The following is a 24,020-nucleotide window of genomic DNA, read 5'->3' as shown; positions in this document are numbered from 1 at the left end:
AAACATTATGCTGTACACCAGAAATTGACACAGCATTGTAAACTGACTATATTTCAATTAAAAAAAAGAAAGAAAAAGCTTAATGGAAGAGCGAATGCTTAGCATGCACAAGGTCCTGGTTTGAGCCACAGTACCTCCGATAAAAAAACAAACAAGCAAAAAAAAAAAAAAACCCAAACCACCTAATTGCCTCCCCCCCAAATTTTTTTAAAAAGAAAAAAGAAAGATTTAAGGAAGAACAAAACAAAACAAAAAAGAGTCCTGAGTTCAAGGGCTGACTCTGCCACTTGGTTGCTATGTGATGTTTGGCTGGCTTATTGACCTCTTGGACCACCATTTCTTCCCTGGTAAAATCCAGAAGTGGAACTTGAAGGTGTCTATCTCTTCTAGCTCAAATATTCTATGATTCTGTCATATCAGGCCAGCCCCACTTAGGTCAACGGAAATCTTTCCAGAGAGGCTCTACGTACTGTTCTCATCACTGAAAGTAAAATTCACTGGCAGCATCCCCAACGCCCTGCACAGCTCCCCAGCTAATCACGATATTACCACAAGCCCTTCTGATTACAAAGTAAGTATATTCCTTATGATTTTGCAAAAGTCCAGTTAATTTCTCACAGGAATAAATGCAAGATAAGAGTCACATTAATTTTAAATAGTGCATATACACTGAGACCTTACTAATTTTTTGTATTGCATTATTTCAAATTTGCATAATTCAAAATCCCATTAACTGTGATTTGTATATTCCCTGGGAAGGATTTTTTTTTTTTTAACCGTCCAACAAAAGGAATAAGGCGATGGGAGAGAAAGGTGATGACATGAGGTCAAACCTGATGAAGAAAGACCATGGGTTTGGAGGAACTTGATGCGGAGAGCATCCAGGACCATAGAGAGGACCCAGCAGCACAATGCGTCCTCCTTGGGTTATCATTCTGCACGGGATCTGAGATGATGAGCCAATTTGGAGGTTAGATTTCTTTCTTTCTTAACTGAAATTACTCCAGACTTGAATGCTGCTATAAAATGTTCAACCTCAAATTTAAAAATCCCTAACCAGCCAAATCCTCTCTTTATTCCTTGGCACAGAGGAGCCATTTTGTGCTCTTCGAAATGGCTGACAGGAATTTTCTGAGGACGCTACGGTCGGAAACCAAACCAGAAATTAGACCAGCTTCAAGTCTGAGGCTTTGTGTTGAGAGCCATAGCTGGAAACTAACAGATGTGTCCCCCCCGCCAAACCAAAGAAATCAAGAAATTGTCATGAAGATCAAAAACTGCTCTCCAAACCTTCCCTTTCACATCCTCCCCGCTGGAGGTTTGGATTGCAAGAGTTTGTGATTATAACTTTATCCACAACCCATTTTTGGTTTCCAAGTAGCTCCCACTCCAAGATGAAATTGCAAAGCTTTGAAAATTAGAGACACCCTTCCCCCCAACCCCCAAAAGCTATTCCTGACGAGATACTCTGTTGAAATGGAAGGAATTTGCTTTATAGCAGCCTCCCTCGTGGAATTATGGATGGGGACATTTAACAATACAGCATTTGCAATGGGCAGGTGAGAGCTGGCCAAGTTTTTAAAGGGGATTTCACAGGCCAGGTCAGCAGGGAGATGGATGGGTGAGCTGCAGTGGATACAATTATTTGACTTTCTGAGCCATTCTTTTGAAGTCTCTACACTTAATAGAAAGAAAAAGAATAATCCTCTTTGCCAAGCTTTTGTAGCTCCATCTTTATTGTTCCCACCAAAATCCAAAGAAAACAGACAAGATTCATTCTGTCCAGAAAGCACTTGTGTATTTTATATAGGTCTGGGTTCTGAAGCGTTGATAGTGAAGTGAGAGAAAAGACAAAATTTCTCTCTAATCTGAGGAAATCAGAGGGGGAACTTCTGAAGCTCGCGAGCCTAACTCAAAACAGTCCTGGGTGGTATCTCCTGGTATGCACCTCCTTTGCTACTAAGCTCAGCATGGAAATTAGCACAGGCTCACAAAATGACGAAAATTAGGCCAGACCTAACGAAGCAAGCCTGTAGGGGAATTAAAACGTTTTCATAAAACCCGAGAACATGACCTACAGAATTAAGGAAGCTTTCTTTTATTTATGGGCTCTCAATCACTCAACGTCCATCTCCAAGACACTGGCCTGGTCAATGGGCTAGTTGGGCCAACCATCTACAGAATTGTTTGCCTTGGGGCACCTAAGAGGTACTTGGTAAATATTTATTAATTGATAAGTCAAGCGGTTGACCAGATGATTTGTGTTATTTCGGTTTTGTTTTAAGTTAAAAATTCCTTGATTTTTTTAATCCTGTACCCTACCACCATTTAGAGGATAATATACCTGATGTAATGAATAGAAAAAGATAAGGCTACATGAGGTAAAAGATCCCAGGAGTGTACCTCTACTTGACAGTAGCTGCACTTTTTGCAAACTGTGGCAATGATAGTCCTGATCAAGAAGGGTTTCCTGTTTAAGCTGCAATAACTTTTCTGACTACGGATCATTGTTCCATCTGTAGCAGATTTTTACAGTCCCTCTAATGCATCTGGGACAATTGCCTCAAAGTAAGCTGAAGCTTTCCTGACAATGCTTGGCTCTCTCTCCTACTAAGAACTGTAGCCCTTTCTTTTCTTCTGAGTTTTTAGAACCTTCTGCCAGCATCTCCACCCCTTCCACTACCCGATCCATAACCACCAATAGAGGGACTGCCCAGGCTTCTTCCACCAAAACTGTCCCCCTTCATGGGCCCATAATTTGATTGCCGTTGTCCAGTATAATTTTCAAAATCATTATAGCATCCTCCACCGCCATAGTTACCACGTCCAAAATGTCCTCCTTCATTGTAACCATCATATCCTTCAACACCACCTGTATTTCTACCACCTTGGTTTCCATATCGCACTCCACCAACACCTTACTGAATTGCTTGTGAATCTATTCTTAGGGCAGAAAGAAAGAAAAGCACCAAATGCACTTTGACTCTTTTAGTCAAAACTCATCTATTGGCCACTGTGGGAAAAACCGGTGGGAAATAGGGGAGCCGCTGATATTTTCTGCTGATGGGTAGAGTTCCTGAAACTCTTTGCATGCTGGGCCTCCACTCTGAGAAGGGCTCACCATAGGGCACTATTTGTGTTGGGTTTTTAACCTTGAGTTCTAAGAACAATAATTTTCCACCTTCCTTTGTCACCTGAACACTGGTGACAGTGTCAACAGAGGGCCTGGGAGATCCCCCCACATCTGGACTTAATTATAAGGGGACAGTAGGGTTTCCACGGGGTGGGGTAGGGTCAGCATTTTAAGTAAGGGGACTGGGAAGAAGGTGGAAAGAAAGACTGCAGGCTTACTTGGGAGATGGGAGAGTTCTCAGGGGAGTTCTGAAGGTAGTCGGGAGACCTGAGAAGTATCTGTATCTATGAAGGAGCTGATCCCACCTCTCCATGATCCTAGAGATTCTAGTTTGGACGGAAGATTTCTTGACTCCCTTCTGCACAAAATGCCTGGAATGGGTCCCATGACATCTCAGTCCCACTATTACTTGACCTAGATCGCCAGCTCCAAGCTCAAGCAATGCTGCCCCTTTCTTCTAGGTCCTACTGCCACCAACCTCCTCTTAAATACACACATCATACTCAGAAAGACACTCACTGGTGCACACAGAAACACAAACGCAAGACATGTCCGCTGCATACAGACAAGCACACAGTACATGCCAGTGCATGCACCCACAAACACACAGTCCCACACACACCAGCACATGCATACTGGGGCATAGACACCTGCAGAGCACATAGGTAAACACACACTGGCATGCATGTGTGCCACACCCAAATTGAGCTATAACCCATGGGATGGGGTCTGGGGACAGGCTAGTCCCATGCTAGAGTCACCCGGCTCAGCTGCCTTCTCCCTACAGCAAGCCGCTCTGGCTTGTCTGCCTCCTATGGCCACAGATGGCAACCTCCTCCCCTACCCGCCGGGCTGTCTTTTCTACTCTTCCCTCCAACCTCTTCCCTCCAACTCTTCACCATCACTCCCAGTCCACACGACAAAAAGGCAGTTCTGGCTCAGGGCTGTCATTGACAATATGGCTTCGAGCCAGTACAACACTGCCTGATGGGGAACTGGTGAAATGCAGGAACACAGAGCTGTCTTTCTAGTGTCTGCAGCAATTGAGAGAAGCAGGGATGTGTTTAATCCTAAATGGTAGTGCTGGTTTGCATTCTGAGCTGTCCTCCCCAGCTCCAGGGTTTGGCAAAGGCAAGGCACCTATAGCCCAGCAGCCCTGCAAATACCCTGCCAAACTCCTAGACACTCCTCCTCTCCCAGCCCTCCTCCCAATCAGCCTGGAGAGTGGACACATGAAGAGCTACTGATATTCAAATATTGGGCAATCTGATGCTTCACGTATTCTGCTCTGAGCACCAAATTTCTTATCTTGGTTTACTTTGCTCCAGTAACAGCAAAAAGGATTGGACTCCCAAGCTTGGCCCAGGCAGATGTAAGTGGACTTAAAACCAAAATCTGACATAAATAATTGAGAATGGATTATATATATTTGTCATTTAAAGGTAATTTTCAGGGGGCAGGGTATAGCTTTGTGGTAGAGTGCATGCTTAGCATGCATGATGTCCTGGGTTCAGTCTCCAGTACCTCTGTTAAAAAATAAGTAAATAAACCTAATTACCTACCCTCCCCCAAACAAACAAAAAAACTTTTAATAAAAAAATTAAAACAAAATAAAAGTAATTCTCCCACTTCTTGAGGATTTATATAAAAACCAAATCTCCGGTTACCAGTTGGGGAAGAGGGGAGGAATAAATTGGGAGTTCAGGATTTGCAGATACACACTGCTATATATAAAACAGATAAACAATAAGGTCCTACTGTACAGCACAGGGAACTATATTCAGAAGCTTGTAATAACCTATAATAAAAAAAGAATATGAAAAGGAATATATATGAATCATTAGGCTGTACAACAGAAACTAACACAACATTGTAAATCGACTAGACTTCAATAAAACACAAAGCAAAACCAAAAACCCCCGAACTTCGACTGAGAGTCTGTGTGGAGTAGCGTGCTCTTCTTTTAGAAAACCTCACCCCACAAAACTTTACACAAAACCGTTCTTACCAAACAGACCGATTGAAGGCTATCATTTAGGATGAAAGCTTCTCAAATACAATTTAACTTACACTTTGATTTACACGTTTGATTTCCACCTATGCCTCACACGGTGGTGGAGGGGGCAGGTGCGGCACACATAGAAACCATAGAAACGGGTAAAATTGCAAACTGAGGTTGATCCCTCTCAAGAAAAGCTCCCAAAGAGGTACATTTATTAAGAGTAAAACAGAAAATATGGATTTTACCGCGTCTGGAGGAAATGTGAGTTCAGAACTATAATAATAGGCCAGAGAAAAATGCAATTCTGTACTAACAACCAAATATTTCATACTCAGCAGGAAAATTTATATTAAATGAGGATATTCAGCATCAAAATACGTATTTCTTACTTCAAAAATTGAGAGGAAAATCGTAATAAGTGCTGACTGAGGGAAATGCCTTCAAAAGTCTGCTGCAGAATTCAGTCATTAGGTGTAAGATGCAAATTGATAGAAGACCTGGTGGAGAGGTTGCTAGAATGTTCGAGAGCATGCACCTTGAACGGGGGATCAGAAACTGTGCTTGGGGCCTGGTTCTACTATTAGGCATGTCATCAAACCTCTGAGACTCATTTTCTTTGTTTATACAAAGAGAATCTTAGTACTTTTTCTGCTACTTGCCATAGAATGGTTATGAGGATCGAGTAAACGAAGGCATTGGGAAGGATTTTGTAAATATAAAGGAATGACCGTGCTAAGAGAATGGTGGTCTGGACTGGGCAAAGATCCTGCCTGTCCTGGTTCAAATGCTTTCTATTTATTTTTTTCCCCTTGAGCCTGAAAATTAGTTGCTGAGAAGCACAAATCATAACAGGCAAGCAGAGCGGACAAAGGAAGCTTCTAACATTTCCACCACTGCAATTTGGCCGCTTCAGATGGCAATTTGCTTTCTCTTCAAGTCAGTTCTCACCAGCAAAATCCTTGAGTGGCCATAAATCTGCAGCCGATGCACAAGCATAAGGGACAAGCTAGAAAATGTTGGACTCCGTCCTTGGATTTTTCACAACAGAGGCTCCCGTTAGAGTTAAAAATACTGTGATAAGGTGGGAGTCCAGATTTTTTTTAAGTTTTAATTTTATTTATTTATTGGAGCTACAGGGATGAATAAATTTTATTTATTGATTGGAGGTCCTAATTCTGTGAGTCAGTACCAGTGGGGTGGGAGGCTAGGTAACTAACCGTTCTTAAAAACTTGGTAATTTCAAGACCATACATAACTCATGGTGTAGCTGAAAGGGATGTTCAATCCTCTTCTTCCTCATCACACAGATGAGAAAACTAAAGCCCAGAGGGAGACTTCTGCCCAAGTTTACACTGCAATTTCGTGACAAAAGAAGTAAAAAAAAAAAAAAAAGCACGTTAGTGCCAGCGTTTCCACTTTCTTGCTTTGGGAAAATGATACCCTATCTATTTTGCAGGTTAGGAAACTGAGGCACCTGTGATCACGACTACACCTCTTGTGTGTGTGTCTCTTCCGAGTGTGTCTCCACTCCACCGCCATCTCACAGAGGAAGAAAGGGGCCCTGGAGGTGGGCAGCTGGCCACAGTGAAAGGCTGGGGAGCAAACAGGACCTGGATCCAGATCTTTCTGGTTCCATGACCTCCACTCTCCCTCCACCATATTGCCTGCTCCAGAGAAGACAGAAACACTTGCAGATGGTCAGAGAATTGCAAAACAAAAAACAAAAAACAAAAAAACCCAAAAATCTCTCCTCGACAGGATTATTTTCAACAGAAGTCTAAAGTATCCTGTGAAATGTCCTTTTACTTTAACTTATTCTTTTAATTGTCAGTCCTGGAGAAATTAGCCAAAGAAAGTAATTCAGAAGACATTTTAAAAGCTACATACGTAAAGATTTTCTTGCAGGATTAACTATAATAACAAAAATTAGAAACAGCCCAAGTGCCCAGCAATAAGGAAACAGTGAAGAAAATGTGATGTATGAACTACAGAAGTTTAAAAACAGTCGCGAAGGCCAAGCATAAAAAAGATGCTCAGAATAAAATATGAAGGAAAAAAAGCACATAGCAGCTCTATAAAAATATGTAAACACTTGCAAAAAAAAAAAAAGCAGAATGGAACATTTAAAAAATTTATGACCTCCTCTGATGATTTTGGTATTTTTGGTAAAATACCTCAAATTAAGAGAGAAAAAAAGTGATAACTACTTGGAATATTTATTTAGTAATCTAGACCAAATTGGACTATAATGGTTAGATATTCTGCTTTTTTTTTCTTTCTGTATTTTGAAGCAATTGGGCAACTGAATAATGTGATTTATGCTATAATCCACAAACTCTTATTTTTCTCCTTGGTGCCTTTGTAAGTTTATTGATTCATTAGTTAACAATCTCCAGCCGTGGCAGCCCTCTTTATTTTCTGCTTTTCCCTATCGTTAAAGCCAAGTCGGAAAAATGAGCATCTTTCTTTATTTTCAAGATATATTAGTTGACTCATATGAAATTATCATTTTTGTAGGTCCCAAATAGACAAATGTCAGAAATTTCATATGGGCCAACCAGAAGATTTTAACAACGGTAGGATTTTATCTTAAACTGTCCTTGTAACTCATTTTTAATCAGTCTACTTACTCAAACTGCCCTGTCCCCTCCACTAGCTTAATTTCTGGTTGTTTTTTTTTTTTTAAGTACTTTGTTTAATACTAAATTCTCCAGAAGAAAGGTCCAACTATGCCACTCCAAGATATGACCTCCCTAAAAAACCATTAAAGTGAATTTAATTGCATGGAAAAGTCTAGATTTCCTTCATTCAGCCACCTTGTAATTCACCCAACAAATATTCACCGCCTGCTCCAGGCACCGTGCTAAGTGCTAGGATAGTTCCTGAGCAGAGGAGTGTCTTTTCCCTCAGGAAACATACACTGTGTCTGAGGCTGGAAGGAGTGGCTGTGTGTGTCCGGTTTAGTAACTGATCATTTTGTTTCAATTAACAGATCAAATGACGGGTTTGATTATTTTTTAACCAAATGGTCTGTATGTTTGCTCAGATTGATTAAATCTACTATCACTTTAGTGTTAATAAGAACTAACCTTGCCCCAAGCAGAGAAGAAATGTATTTTGAACTATCGCTGCTATTTATTCAGTTTCCTGACCCGTAAGTAAATAAGGCTCAGAAGAAAAAGGATTCCCAGGGTGTGTGTCTGGACAAATCTAACGCAAGACAGTTCCCTAAAGGTGCCTGAACCCTAAATAAAACACAAGACACAATGCCCAGGGATTCTCGAAAGTAAAAGTGTATCCAATAAAAAATTAAATTCGTTAAAGGCAAAAATGAAGGGAATTTTTAAATAGATTCAGCAGTGTTGTTTATTCACCTAAGCAAGTACTTCCCAGGACGGTTTCAGGGGGATGTTTTGAAGCAGCAGATGGGAAACAGGCTAGCAAGTATGAGAAAGGTTAAAGTGAAAAATGAGGTACCTCCTCTGGGTGAGCAGAGTCAGATGACCAGAGGTCGAAATAAACCATTGGTGAAAATGCCTTCGATGAAAGACTTGTCCTGGCATCGCTTAGATGCTTCCCTCAAGTCCAGCTCCAGGCAGTTTAAGCAAAGATCTGGTTTCAAGAAGTATTCATTTAAATACCCTGGTCACTGTGCACCCACACTACGCATTTGGCTGCCAAATCTGGATGGTGGCCCTAACCAGTGACGACCAGGTGGACCTTGTTCTAATTTGCTCCCCTTAACTATTTATATTCTATATATTGTCAGTCACGTTTTTCACCTGGGGAGAAAACCCCCTGCAGAATAAGTCTTAAAAACCAAAAATGGTAGCTGTAACGCTCATCCTGTGACCCACCAAAGCTTTGCTTCTTGCCCACGGTTGGACCTACGGCTGGGAGGGATCACCGCTGTGTTCCTGTGTTGTTACGGATATGCTCAGAAATCAAAAGACAGACAAGCTGGATTTCAACAGATGGAGAAAATGCCCGGTGCTGCTTTACAACACAAAGGAGAGCAAATTAAGAATCCTAACCGTGGGTTTCCATTTCCTGTTCCTGGATATTGAGAACAAGAAAACAGGCCAGGATTTTATAACAGTAATAATTAACACAACCTCCATGTATTGACTGCCTAGTATCTGTCAGGCACATTACATTTACTTTTCTTTTTCACAGCTCTGCATGAAGATATTCCTAACTTTAGAGGTGAGACAGCTGAGGCCCAGAGAGGTTAAGTTACTTGCTTAAGGTTGCACAGCTGGGAAATTGGCAGCCATGTGATTGGCCTGGCTCTTCCCATCCTGTCTGTTTCTCTAAAAGCAGAGCTGCTCACAAGACTAGAAGCCTGCATTTCATGAGGGTTTGTGTCAGAGCTGCATTTCCTTGCTGGAGAAAGGACAAAGGCCTCACTGGCCACCATGAGGCCAGGAGTTAGATGCACTGAGAAGTTGAGGGCTCTGCACGCAAGAGTGTCCAAGCCTTTAGGCACGCCATCTTAGTCTCTTCCAGCCTCAGACCCTGGTGACCGTCTTGGCAGACTCACCAGAGAGACCTCCTCGGATAGACAGACTGGGTCATAATTTGCTTTAATCGGAATGCTCTGGGCATTTCCGAGGAAATGCAAATAGAAAAGTCTTAGTAAAAAGATGTTTTAAAAGGGTTTGGATGAACACAACATTGTAAACCGACTGTATTTCAATTTAAAAAAAAATAAATAAAAATTAATTAGTTTGACCAAAAAAAAAAAAAAAATAGTGTTTGGGGGTGAGTAACTTAATTGAGCAAGGAAAGAGGGAAGACCTCAACTCGAACTCCACCAGCAGCCTTTCCTCTGGAGGAAATCATACATGGTGTCCTGTTTAGGCAACACAGATGCCGTTTGCGGCCCTGGGTGTTAAAGGCCTCTCTAAATCTCCCTTGCCTTCCCTCAATGGGGTGAGGACAGTTTGAAAAACTTTTGTCCAGGAGCCTTTATCTAAAAAGAGCTGAAATTTCCATCTCTACCCCTGCAAAGCATTGAAAGATGAATCTAGTTTTTCCTCCTGTGCACTCTTTGTGGAAATGGGGCATGGCCCCCATCTTGTCTGCTGGGTGGGGTTCTGTTTACCACTCCTGGCAGCTACCACCACCCTCGCAGCTTCTTTCTCTTCTAATTCCGTTGCCCCCGCCTTGGCCCCAAGGCCCAACACAGATAGACCCCTGAGGAAACGTCACGTGGTGCAATTATCTCCCAAGTGCAGCCCCCAAACCTGAGGCCCAGGGTCTGAATCCACTGCTGTCAGCTGTTCCCCTCCACAAATCCCTGAATCACAGGCTGTGACGGCATCACGGGTCCTCTGGAGCCCCATACACAGGATGAGCTGCTCTGGGCTCATTCTGGTGTCCTTGCCCCCCAGAAGCACATGACTCATCCCCAACAGGCCCTTCTGAGAAGAGAGCTGTGATCTTACAGAAAACCCCGCCACGGCTTAGTCCTCGAAAACCCCGAGGCACTAGGCCAGGGCTGTGCCGTGTTCCCGGCAGGAACAGAGCTGCCTGTGGCCTCTCCTGCCCCCAGCATTGTCACCAGACACCCTCCCACACTGAGGTGAGCTGCAAAGTGGACGAACGATGTTGGTTTGGGACCCCCCCCTCCCCACCGCTTGAGATTTAAATACAGTTTGTCCTGTTGTAAAAATGCCAGGTCACCAAACCCCAGACGGAGTCCATTTTGTCTTCTTTTTACTTCACCTCCTCATTATCTGGGCTAGAAAACACAGCAGGAGTGAAAGGATTCTAGAAAAGCCAGGCTTCAAGGACTGGAGCCAAGTGAGGAGTAGGTTCTCTTAAGGGTTGGTTGTTACCCATGGTGGCGCCTTAAGTCACATCCTCTCATCTGTCCCTTACGTTCATGTTCTGCCAGCATCTCTGGCTTTTTGGCCTCAGATGAGGGCTGCCAGGGGCGGTGGGTGAGTCACTGAGGCTGGGATGGGTGTGTCATCGGGCTGCCCTTGGCTGTGTGTGTGGGCAGCCGTGTCAGAGCCGAGCCCAGACGTGGACCCTGCGCAAGGCCACATCCCTCTTCCGTTAACCCCAGTCAGTCCCTAGTCCATCGAAGCCTCAAGTCAGCCAGTCAACCCTCTCTGACCAATGAATGAAATGTTCTTTGTTGGCCAAGGAAGAAGGAAAGGGGCCAAGTGACGGAGCCAGCAAGGTGGTCAAAGAAGACACAGAGGCTAGAAAAAAAGGTCTCAGCTGACTTTCTGGTCCCACCCAGCTTCAGTTAAATACCCCCTCTCCTCTTCTCCACACAGGCTCTGCCTCAGTTCCTCCTTGTCTTCCCACCACCGCAGACTTTTCTCTCTCCTTTTATCACTGGAAAAAAAAATCCATGCTTTGGACAGGTGTGTTTTCAAGCAGCTGGATCTAATCTGATGCCCAGCGTGGCCGTAATGAGGCAGATGCCGGCATCGAGCCAGACCCCTCCCCGCTCAGCCAGCTGCCCGTTGATTTGGGGAGGACGGGATTTAAAGGAGACACTGGCTCCTCACCAACCCCCTGCTATTTCCCTCCACCCCCACCCCCCCCAACACACATGTACAAAGAGTTTCTAAAAGTTCCATCGAAACATCCGGCCTTACCTGTAACTGGAAGCTGCGCCTGCAGGATGGCCAGGATAACGAGCACCGTCCACTTCATCTTGTCCTTCCCCAGGATAGAGCCGGGAGCCAGAGGCTGAGGCAGCCGTGGCTGGACGAAGAGGAGAAAAGGAGCCTCTGCCGGCTTTGCTCAGCTGCTGCCTCCTCAGGAAGTGGAGGACGATGGGGCCTTTGAGAAGGCACCTGCCAGCGGGGCCAAGAAACTCACCCCCCCTCTTGGTTCACAGGCAGGAAGCTCTGGAGGTTTGAGGGTTTGGGGTGTGTGTGTGTGTGTGTGTGTGTGTGTCTTTCTGAACTTTTGCTGCTTCTCTTATTTAACCGTTGTTTTGTTTTGTTTTTTCTAATTTTTGTCTCATTTTTCTCTAATTCCTATCTTGATCGTTGAAGTCAGTCCCCTAGACAGACACGAGTTCCCAGTGCCTGTAAGAACATCTGCCACTTTCCTAGATCCGTATATTTTATGGTGTTTGGTCAGATGACAGAGCTCTGGATTCAGAGTCAGGCAAAATGTGGAGACAGAATATTTGGGCGTTAGCGCCATCTCTGCTACCTACTTGCTGTGCAGCCTTGAGTAAGTCACTCAACAGCTCTCGACCTCAGCATCCTTACCTATAAGGCAAATTGCTGGAGTAGAGCTGAGGTTTCGGATCTGAATTTGGCCTGAATTTGGACCATAGACTAGTTCAAGATAGTATAGCTCATATAATACTTCAAATACTTTTGTGAGTTGTCAGCATTTAAACGTTGGACTCATTTACGATAATAAAAAAACGTAAATAACAGGAAATAAAGTTAATAGAAAGTGTAAGAATAGAAACTTTAAAACATTCCTTAAGAATACAGAAAGGACTTGGGTAAATGGAAAGGTGTATCCCGGTCTTTGGTAAAAAGTGTCCTCTTAAGAAGACCCCGATTCTCCCTAAATTAATCAATCCGTCCCTCTAAAGATGTCCACAAAAGTTTTAGAACAAGATAAGCTGGTTCCAAAGTTTACATGAAAAAATTCATGTACACAAATAGGCAGGACACCAAAAGCATAAGCAAAGGAAAAAAATAGGTTAACTGGACTTCATCAAAATTTAAAAATTTTGTGCATAAAGGACACTATTAAGAAAGTGAAAAGACAATCCATAGAAAGGGAGAATTTTTTTTTTTTTTTTTTTGGCAGGGGGAGGAAATTTGGTGTATTTACTTGTTTTTTTTGTTTTTTTTTTTTTTTTGATGGAGGCACTGGGAATTGAACCCAGGACATCGTGCATACTAGGCATGCACTTTACCACTGAGCTGTAACCTACCCACTAGAAGGGAGAAAATATTTGCAAATCATATACCTATAAGGGTCTAGTATTTAGAATATATAAATAACTCAACCAGGAAAAAAAATTAAAAATCTTTCAAAGATCTGAATAGACATTTCTCCAAAGAAGATATGCTAATGGCCAATGAGCACATGAAAAGATGCTCAGTATCTTTGATCATTAGGGAAACGCAAATCAGAATTACAATGAACTGTTACTTCACACACACTTAGGATGGCTAAAGTTTAAAAAGACAGACCAGTGTTAGTGAGGATGTGAAGAAATTGGAACTCCTGTACATTGCTGCTGGGAATGCTGAATTGTGATGAAACCCTTGTGGAAAATAGTGTGGCATTTCCCCAGAAAGTTAAATAGAATTATCATATGAAGCAGCAATTCTACTCCTAGGCATATACTCAAGAGAATTAAAATGTGTCCATATAGAAACTTGTACTTGACTGTTTAGAGCAGCATTATTCATAGTAGCCCCAAACTTGGAAACCCTAATGTCCACCAACTGAGGAATAGGTAAACAAATGTGGTATATCCAAACAATGGAATATGATTCACCCCTAAAAAGGAAGGAAGCATCATTACATGTTGTAACATGGGTGAACCTTGGAAACAGTGTGCTAAGTGAAAGAAGCCAGACACAAAAGACCACATATATGATCCCGTTTATATGAAATGTCCAGACTAGGCCATAGAGACAAAAGTAGATTAGTAGTTTCAGAGGATAAGGAAAGAGGGAAATTGGGACTAACTCTTAGTAGGTACAAACTTGCTTTTGGGAATGATGGAAATGTTTTAGAATGAGCTAGTTGTGAAGATGTACAAGATAGTGAATATACTAAAAACCACCAAAGTGTACACTTTAACATGGTGATTCTTAAGTGAATTATATATCTTGACACAAAAATAATGCTAAAAAAGCAAAGAACAGCCAGGAAAACTCTATAAAAGAAGAGTAAGGAGAATGAAATCACCCTGCCAAACACTGAACATTACAAAGTGATATGATTACCATATAGTACTTGTGATACTATAAACTCAAACATATGGTCACTTGTTTTTTGATAAAAGTGCAAAGAAAATTCAATGGACAACCAACTGGGTAACTTTACGGGGAAAAAATTAATCCTTATTTTACACCATAGACAAAAATTAATTAAAATAATTCATAGGCCTATATGTAAAATGTAAAAACCATAAAACTTCCGGAAAAAAATAGGAGAAAAATCTTTATGGTAGAACAGAAAGCACAAAGTGTAAGAGAAAAATAATTGATAAAATAATTCATAAAATTAAAAACTTTGTTCATTGAAAAACACCATTAAGAAAATGAAAAAGCAAGCCAGAGACTGGGAGAAATTATTTGCAAATACATAAAGCAGACAGAGGACTTATACCCAACATATATAAAGAGCTCTTTCAACTCAATAAGATTATTAACTCAGTAAGAAAATGAATAAAACATTTGAATAGAAAATTACCCAAAGAAGATAAATGAATGGTTAGTAAGCACATGAAAAGATGCTAAACATCACTAATAATTAAGGAAGTACAAATTAAAACACAATGAGATATCACTACACACTTATTAACACAGCTAAATTTAAACAACTGGCCATATCAAGTGTTGACAAGGATATGGAGGAACTGGAACTCTCATACATTGATAGTGGAAATGTACAATGATAAAACTTTGGAAAACAGTTTGCAGTTTATCAAAAAGTTAAACATACAGCTACCATACAATCCAGCCACTCTACTCTTAGGTGTCTACCCAAGAGAAAAGGAAATACATGTCCTAACTTGTACATGAATCTTCTTAGCAGCTTTATTTGTAATAGCCAAAAACTGGAAACCACCCAGATTCCATCAATAGATGTAAGGATAAACAAATTATGGTATATCCATATTATTGAAATTATACTCAATAATAAAAATGAATAAACTGCTAGTAATACAACAATATGGTTGAATCTTAAAATTATACTGAGTGAAAGAAACCAGGTAACAAGTACATATTGAATGATTTCATTTATATAAAATTCTAGCACTGTGACAAAGGGCTTAGTTCCTTTATCCATAAGGAGCTCCTAAACATTGTTCAATTAGAACAAATAGTTTTGAGTGCCTATCATGTGCCAACCACTGTGCTAAATGCTAAAGATACAGCTGGGAGGGAAACAAAGAATCCTCATCCTCATGAAATTTTCAGGCCTGCAGAAGTCTAAAAACACATTAGAAAATGAGAAAAGGACTTGAACAGAAAATTCATGGAAAAGGAAGTAGTAAATGGCTTTTAAGTGAATGAAAAATGCTCAGTATCACTCATAATAAGATAAATCAAAATTAAAACTACAATGAATACACTTTTTTTAACCTATCATATTGGTATCAACCACTTCACTGGGTTGCAACCTCTCTTGCCTCCCAAGGACATTATTCCAGAAATTTTCTTCCCTTGCATAATAGTTTTTTTCTTCTAAATTGAATCATTCTTGTCAGTATACAAGTATGTTATTTCTCCCATCTTTAAAAAACCCTTAAAGATTTGAAAAAACATTTGCATTCTGGAGCTTGCCATAGTTCTCGCAGCTTTGGGAATCCACTAAGCTAATCCAGGCTTCTCCATGGGAAGAAGAATTAGCCTGCCACAGACACATGACTCAGCGGACAGCCAGCACTAACTTCCAGGTAAGTGAGCAAAGCTACCTTAGATCATCCCGTCACAACACAGCCACCAGAGGACTGCAGCCATATGAATGAGCCCAGGTTAGGCTAGAGCACCGCTTAACTGAGCCCAGCCTAAGCTGCTGGCCCACAGAATCATAAACACCTGAAATAGTTGTTCTACATCACTGAACTTGGGATGGATGTTACACAGCGGTAGATAACAGAAACACTCAGTGTCCCTATACCAGTCTCAGGAAATGATCTCATTGGTCCAGCTTGGGTCTTATGCTTACTTCTTGGATCAACCATTGTTTCCAGGGGGACACCACAAGATTGGAGATGGGACACTATGATTAACAGTCCTATCAGAATCATGTCATAGAATAAAGAAAGGGAAAGGATTCAAGGCATATATAAAATAATAGCTGCCCACTGCTGCCAGCCTTGCTCTGGTGAGTGCAGTGGAAGGGGGATGGGGACCCAGAACCAGGCCCACACTTTGCAGAGGACACAGGGACAGGAGCTGAGAGAAGGTCCAGGTAGAACATGATGACCAGCAGCTGTGAGTTCCCAGTGGGAAAGCTCTGGCTATTCCTCATGAATGAATCTTTAGCTCCCAGTACGTTGTGGATGGATGTGTGAGTAGATGAATGGATGGATGGTGACATCAGGGATGGCAGGAAATCCAACACTGAGGAGGAGGCTGCCTCAACTGTTGAGAAGGACACAGCAAGGGAAATCCAGACACTGCTAAATGGAGCAATTCCAAGCCTCCTGATCACCAGAGAAAGAAGCACAAAAAGGGGTTTGATTCTGTCCTTTGGGGTTTCTAGAGGCAGTCACTCCCAAGCTTTCTCTGATGAGGGACCACTTCTCCAGGGTCTGGGGACTCAGTGTTCATGCACTCTTCAGCTGACTGGTCTCAGACTGACAAGCAGCTGTTTCCTGAGGGGTCTCTGTTGGAGCAGAAATGGCCACCAGTCCCTGCAGGACCCCACCCAAACAGCTCAGTGGGGCTTGTCTTTGCAGCCTCACCATGCTGCACCCAGAACTTAATTATCTTGTAACTGTGAGTTTGTACCCTTTACCAAAATCTTCCTGGGATGTTCGTGGGCTGGTTGGGAGGACCTGCAGGCAAGGCATCCCGCGTGGTTCATGGTCTGGCTTCTTGATGGTGCCCACAACTCACTTAGTAGGTTCCACATCACTTTAATGGCCCCAAAGAGTCCTATCTGCCACTTGCCCAGTCTTTTCCTGGCCCCCAGTCATGGAACGAGAGAGAAAATAAACTTCTTTAGCAGCATCCCACACAGCTGGGGAAGCTGGGTGCTCACTCACACGATCTCACTTTGCCCTGTATGAGAAATCACAGGGCTGAGAAAATGTCTCTTATCCCTCAGCTGTGCCACCCCTGGCGAGGAATGATGCAAGTAAATTAAAGCTGTTCCTCTTAACCACTCCAGTGCATCCAAACTCTTTCTGTTGTTGTTGTTGTTGTTGTTGTTGTTGTTGTTGTTGTTGTTGTTGTTGTTGTTTTAGCAGAGTGCTGGTCTTCTCCTCTGGAACCTGGACTTCCACAGAGGCTCTCTTGTCTATGGGTGATTGTCTGAGACAGCATTTTCCAGGAGCTCCCAGATCATGGCTAAGAGGGACTAGAGCCAATTCTGGGCCACCGTAGGGTCCACAGCTGGGACTGGGGTCTGGATGCCTATCACTCAACACATGTGTGAGCAAGACTCCTCCCGGGTCCCTTGGTGTATGGTGCTAAATCTCACAGCTCCCACAAAGGCACTTCTGTCCATGGATGGATGTCAGATTGTTGTTGTTGAGGGTGGAACATGAACAAGGGACATCTTACTCAGCTATGCTGATGATGTCATTCCATCAATTTTGCTTGAAAGAACCAACCATTCTCCCTTGGTTACAGTCTTGATGAGCCAATCAGCTGCTTTCTCCCTGTAATTTAAATCATGGGAGAGTGAAAAAAAGACCTGGAAACATCCCCTGTTTATTTCTCCTGCTTGGACCCAGCCCGGGAGCTGTTCATGTTTTGTGGCTCTATGAGCAAATGTTCCAGTACACTTCCTTTTTGCTCAGGTTATATTGCTCAGAGTTGGTTTCTGTTGCTTGTAACCAAATGATTCTAACTCATACACTGGGATTTTTGAAAGTTGTAGTAGCTTTCTATTGCTTCATAACAGAGTATCTCAAACTTAATGACTTAAGACAACACAAATTTATTATCTCATAGTAATGTAGGTCAGAATCCAGGCACAGCATAAGTGGGTTCTCTGCTCAGGGTCTTACGAGGCTGGAATCAAGGTGTCGGCTGGGACTGCGGTTCTCATCTGAAGCTCACGATCTTCTTCCAAGGTCACTGGTTGTTGACAAACCTATTTCCTTACAAATATAGGACTAGGTCTCTATTTTGCTGCTAATAATTGACCAAGGACTGTCTCAGATCCTAGGGAACACTTGCATTTCCTTACCACGTGGCCCCCATAAGAAGTTCACAACATGGATGTTTGCTTGCTCCCAGACCAACCAGAGCACATCCCTCTGACTTCTTCTGCAATCAGCTTGAGAAAACTCTGCTTTTAAAGGGCTCCCCTGATTGGCCATAATTTAATCACATGATTTAATCACAGGAGTGATACCTCATTATAGTCACAGGTCCTTCCCATAGTCATGGAGATGATACAGGGCATATACACCAGTGTGGAACTCTTGGAGCCGTCTTATGCTCCTGTCTCCCACAGAAGTGTTATTGGAGAAGATGCTCCTTCCTTTTCCCTTTGTGAGGATCGGGTATCTGTCTTTCTCACCTGATGGAGGAAGCTTGCCTGGGAATGAAGCCAACCCCGAGGAGAGCAGAGCAAGAGATGTATAAAGACAGGTTGACAACTCACTGCATCCATTGAGAACCTGGATCACGCCATACCTAAAGGCCTGCCCATGGGTTTTTCCATCTCTTAAGCCAGTAACTATTTTCTTAAGCTATCTGACTGATTCTGTACCTTGAAATTGAAATGGCCTGGAATATCAGAGGTGCTGAAAATGCAGAGCCACTGAAGACATGCTTGTGAACTTCACAATTTTGCCTGGGTCTACTTTGTGGGGATTTTACCTAAGGGGCCCTTCCCCCCAAAAGATTATTTGTCTTTAAGAAAATTAAGTCACACAATTTTCTTTACTGAGACCTTAAGGAGGAAAGGCATGCCTAATGCCCAAACACAAGAAAGAAATAAATGAAACGACTGCACAAAGATAGATTTAAAAAATATCAAGAGATAGCAAAATAATAATAATAAAGTTGGGGTGTGGGTAAAATTAAAGAGATATTACCAAGGATGAGACAAGTTATAACCTGCTAAATGTTGCTGTTGATGGTCAAAGAGCTTCCCCTGGAAAAAGAACTTTTCCTGCTTTGAGGAAGCCTCACGCTTGAGCCACTTTCACAGGTATTTTCATATTTAATTTCATATTTAATCTCCATGACGACTCAGTAAGGTGGCCAATCCTGACATACAGATGCCGTGTGCAAAATCTTTCTGGTAATGGGTGTGGGCGTCCCAGTCTCTGTGGGGAGGGTAGGAGACAGAGAGGAGTTGATGGCAGGAAGGGGAGGCCCCATGTCCCAGAGCAGGGCCCACGTTCTTCCTCTTTGGGATCCGCAGCTCTCGAGCACCAGGTCAGAACTTAGGGCACCTGCCTCATATTTGTTATGAACACGTGGTTCCTGGTGGAGGGGATGAGTTTAGCTTCAGAAGTCGTATAAAGTCTGTTCCTGGGCATTGGAGCAAAAGCAAAATCACCTTCCGAAATGAGCCATCTTCTAACCATGAGATGCCAGGGCACCTGCGAGCCTGGCTTACATCTTCATGCTAAGCAGTGGATCTTCTCAAGTTCCTTGCCTCTGCCATGGCTTAGCCCCACTTCTGACTCTACCAAACCATCAGCCCTCAGTGTGGCACCACATAGAGCTGCTGCTTTGGGAATGCATAGACCTAGGACTGGCTCCCCGCTTTGTCCTTAATTTGCTGTGTGACCTTGACCAAATCACTTTCCCTCTCTGGGTCTTGGTGTCTTCAGCTATAAGATGAAGGGGCTACATTTTTAGGTGGATTTTTCATTACTTGAGAGTGAAAAACATCCTGAGAAATAAACAGAGATATTGTGGACTCCTCTGTCAGAAAGGCAGCTCTTGGAGGGCTACCACGAGAGCTGGTACAGTGCCTTGCATATACTTGAAGCTCAGTAAATATTTGTCACATAGAAAGTGGTCTTTATTGTATTTGTAATTAAAGCATGAAAAAATAAAGAGCATTTCTTCTCTTAAAAAAGAGATGAAAGGCAATGGAACATTACTCAGACATAAAAAAGAATAAAATAATGCCCTTTGCAGTAACATAGACAGATCTAGAGACTATCACACTAAGTGAAGTGAGTCAGACAGGAAAAGACAAATACAATGTGATATCACTTATATGTGGAATCTAAAAAATGATAACAAGTGAACTCATTTACAAAACAGAAATGGAGAGAAAACAAATTTATGGTTACCAAAGGGGAAAGGGAGGAGGGATAAATTAGGAGTTTGGGATTAATAGATACACATTACTATACATGAAATAAATAAATAAGGATCTACTGTATAGCACAGGGAACTATATTCAATATCTTATAAAACTTGTAACAGAAAAGAATCTGAAAAAGTCTGTCTATCTATCTAACTGAATTATTTTGCTGTACACCTCAAACTAACACAACATTGTAAATCAATTATAATTCAACTTAAGAAAAAAGAAGAAAAGAAAGAGAGATGAAAGCGTTGACCTAGAAGGCCCCCAAGCTGTCTTCTATCCAGAAATTATATATCGGTTTAATTATTCCTGCCTCTCCAGCGCCCTCTTCCCTTTCAGCCCTGCCAGCTGCTGTCACCCTCCAGGGTGGGGCACAGGGTCATACGTGCTGCCCTGAGCACATCTTGAGAGCTGTGATCCTGCAGCTCCTTGCTGGTCCGCCACACATACCAAGGGAGCAGGCCCAGTGACCAGGCTTCTATATGGGGGCCTGGCTGTTGTTTTTCAGGGCTTGGCCCCTGCTGATTGTGCTGGAGATGCTTTGACTTCATGCAGATCACATTTATGTCATTTGCAAAGAGGAAGGACCAACTGAGCTTGTGTGGAGTGGAGTCAGCTGGCTGGCTCAAGGTCCTCTCTGAAGCCAGCCTGGCCCTTGAGGACTCCCGCCCCAAACAGGCCTGCATCTTCTTGTCCCAGGAACAACCCTGAAAGGGCCCACCTCCGGGGACTGCTGGCAAGGGACAAGTAGGTCCTGGCATTAGACTTTAAAGTCCCTTAGGATGGCCACCAGCTTAAGGGGAAGGAAAGGTTATAAGACAGGCAGGGGGTGGGGTGTGGGGTGCGGGACAGGGGGTGGGGAGAGGAGGGTATAGCTCAGTGGTGGACTACATGCTTGGCGTGCACGAGGTCCTGAGTTCCATCCCCAGTACTTCCATTTAAAAACAAACAAACAAACAAATAAACCTAATTACTCCCCCCCCCCAAAAAAAGACCAAGGGGGGCCCCTGAATTCCAGTGGTGCAGCTGGTCTGGCCCTAGATGGGAGGATTAAAGAGGATTTTCCACCTCTGGGCAGACTCTCCCTGGGCAGTTCAAGGCAGCTGTCGTGTCAAACTACGTTTTCCAGGCTCTTTCCACAGCTGGCGCATGGGGCCTGACCTCTGACCACATTTCACCACGAGGCCCCATAGCTTCCCACCCCTGCTCTGCTCCCACATGGTACATGCCCAGCACACGACGGGGGTGCGTGTCCCCCAAGGCCCAGGGGAGACCAGTGACTGACACACGACAGGGATGACCTTCCTGCAGTGTTATTACTGAGAAAATGCCTGGTCCTTTGGTCCTTTACAGAGCATCCCTGTCATGGGTGGCCTCGGGCTATCCCACACGGTGATGGAGACTAATGCTAACTAACTAACTCCTCCCCCATCCTAGGTATCATCCCTGACTTACCTAAGAGGGGACCCTTTTGCAGAGCTTTTGCCTGAGGCCACCTGGCTAAGCGGTTGAGCTGGGATTTGAAAGCAGCCACCTGGCTTCAGAGCGCACACTCTCTCCTATACCCCCACTGCCTGCCCCAAAGATGTCAGTGCACTACCTGTGAAAGCCTGGGGTTTTCTCACACATGGCCCTTGTCTTTTTTTTTTTTTTTTTTTTTTACTACACACCTTTAATACAAGTGGCAAAGACCCATATGTCGCCAGCAGCTGAGGGGTCATGGGATTCTTGGGGACAGAGCTAGATTTAAGGACCAGGTCTGACAGGCAACAGTATGAACTCACCCAAGCTAACCATCTGGGGACTCCAGCCTCTCCCTGAAGTAAGGAAAATAATGTGTGTGCCACCTGCTACTTGGGTTTGTTGCAAGGATTAGATAAAACACTGGATGTGAAGCTGTTCTCTAAAATTATATCCTATGACAACCATAATTTCCATTCTTGAGAAAACTCAACCTGTACTTACCAACTGATATTTGAAACAAAGAAAAGCAATGCAACTAGTGCTTATTGACATTTTTAAAAATTAATTAATTTATTTTTAATGGAGGTACTGAACCCAGGACCTTATGTATGCTAAGCATGTACTCTACCACTGATCTATTTCCTTTCCCTCTACTGAGATTATTAGTGTCCAACGTGACCACTACCTAAGAATTGCCAACTAAAAGAACACAATATGATTTTTACCTGGAAATTCAGTGCAGAATAAACATTTTCAGACACTGCTGGCAGGACTGTTCATTGGTATAAATTCTTAAGAGCAATGGGTAACAGGTACCACCAGCTTTTGGCTTGGGAATTCCACTGCTGGGAACTCTCTAAGGAAACAAACAGAGATGCAGAAAATCCTTCATGCATGAAGAGTTCTCTCTTAACAGGGAAAAAAAATAGAAGTAACTTAAATGTTCAGACACTGGAGAAAATGGTAACAGCCCTTTGCTTTGGCCTGTCTGGTATCCTTTCAGTTAACACGACTTTTTTCCTTTCAGGAGCTTTACTTCAAAATTCTTCTGGTCTCTGTGATTCTGATGGGTGCTGAGCTGAAGCCCCAGTTGCAGGGAAAGACACAGGATGTAGGATCAGCTAACGAGGGAAACCGATTCCCAGACACAGGGATTATTCTGGAATGGCCCTCCTTGCCCTCGTTGGTCTAAGATTGCTGATTGCCATTAAAACCAACACAGAGGAGCCAGGAGATGAAGACGGAGTCCTGAAGGAATATCTTCAGGTCAATGAACTCCTCTTTTTGCTTAAACTACTTTGTCTAGGGTTTCTGTCACTAGCAAGAGAGTGCTGATACAGACCATTATTTGGTAGCCAAAGTAGATCTCATGAAATATTTGCAGCCATTCTAAGCCATCCTTATGGTTTCTAGCAACATAACAAGATTATGATTAAGTAAAAGAGGCATGACACACAATCAATGTGCAGCATGACCTTGATTATATTTAAACATTTCATGGAAGCAAAGATTAGAAGGAAACACATCAAAATATTAGCAGCCATGCCGGCTGGTGAGATTGTGAATTTGTAAGCTTTTACCTTGTGTATTTATCACACAAAGATATCTATCTTACAATTAATAGTAAGGGGGAAAAATGAAGAAAAAGATACAGTTTTACTGGCTGATTTACATCTCCCTCAATTCTAAAAATGACCTAAGTTATCATTGTCTCCTCAGATGAAAATACATAGAGCACCTGGTTTTTTGAAGTTGACAGTTTGGAATTTCCCTAAAAATATTGACCTACCGGCTTTATACAAAGCAGAGCGTTTTTTTCAGTACTAAAACTGAAAACATGCCCCCACTACAGGAAAGTAGAGGTTCCTCAATGACTTTGTGGTCTACAGTCTGAATATTACTAAGAAGAGAAACATGATCTGAACAACCTCCAGTCGAATATTCATACAGTGACGTTTCTTCCGTACAGCTCAGGGAACTCTATTCAATACCTTGTAGTAACCTATAATGAAAAAGAATATGAAAATGAATATATGTATGTACATGTATGACTGAAACATTATGCTGTACACCAGAAATTGACACAACGTTGTAAACCGACTATATTTCAGTAAAAAGAAAACAAAAACGAGACTGTTTATGCACCGATTTCATTGAGCCCTGCCTGGTGTCTTAAAGGATTTTTCTCCACCTCACTACATACTTGTGAGGAATCTGAAC

At 42.7% G+C, this 24,020-nt stretch overlaps 1 protein-coding gene across 3 annotated transcripts in view; it reads right to left on the bottom strand.

The window, feature by feature from the left end:
- The window catches only part of CD247 (CD247 molecule), a 79,820-nt gene extending 67,890 nt beyond the window's left edge, over positions 1-11,930 (bottom strand). The window contains exon 1 of one of the 3 annotated variants that reach the window (XM_032463809.1): positions 11,756-11,930. In XM_032463809.1, coding sequence (XP_032319700.1) covers positions 11,756-11,813 — 58 coding nt within the window. In that variant the 5' untranslated portion in view covers positions 11,814-11,930. The remainder of the gene's footprint in view (positions 1-11,755) is intronic. The other 2 variants (XM_014567054.2, XM_014567055.2) reach the window with 2 other exon arrangements.
- Between the last annotated feature and the right edge of the window lie 12,090 nt (positions 11,931-24,020).

This window comes from Camelus ferus, chromosome 21 (assembly GCF_009834535.1).
Source record: "Camelus ferus isolate YT-003-E chromosome 21, BCGSAC_Cfer_1.0, whole genome shotgun sequence".
Taxonomy (NCBI): domain Eukaryota; kingdom Metazoa; phylum Chordata; class Mammalia; order Artiodactyla; family Camelidae; genus Camelus; species Camelus ferus.
This window is presented reverse-complemented; position numbering and strand designations above follow the sequence as displayed.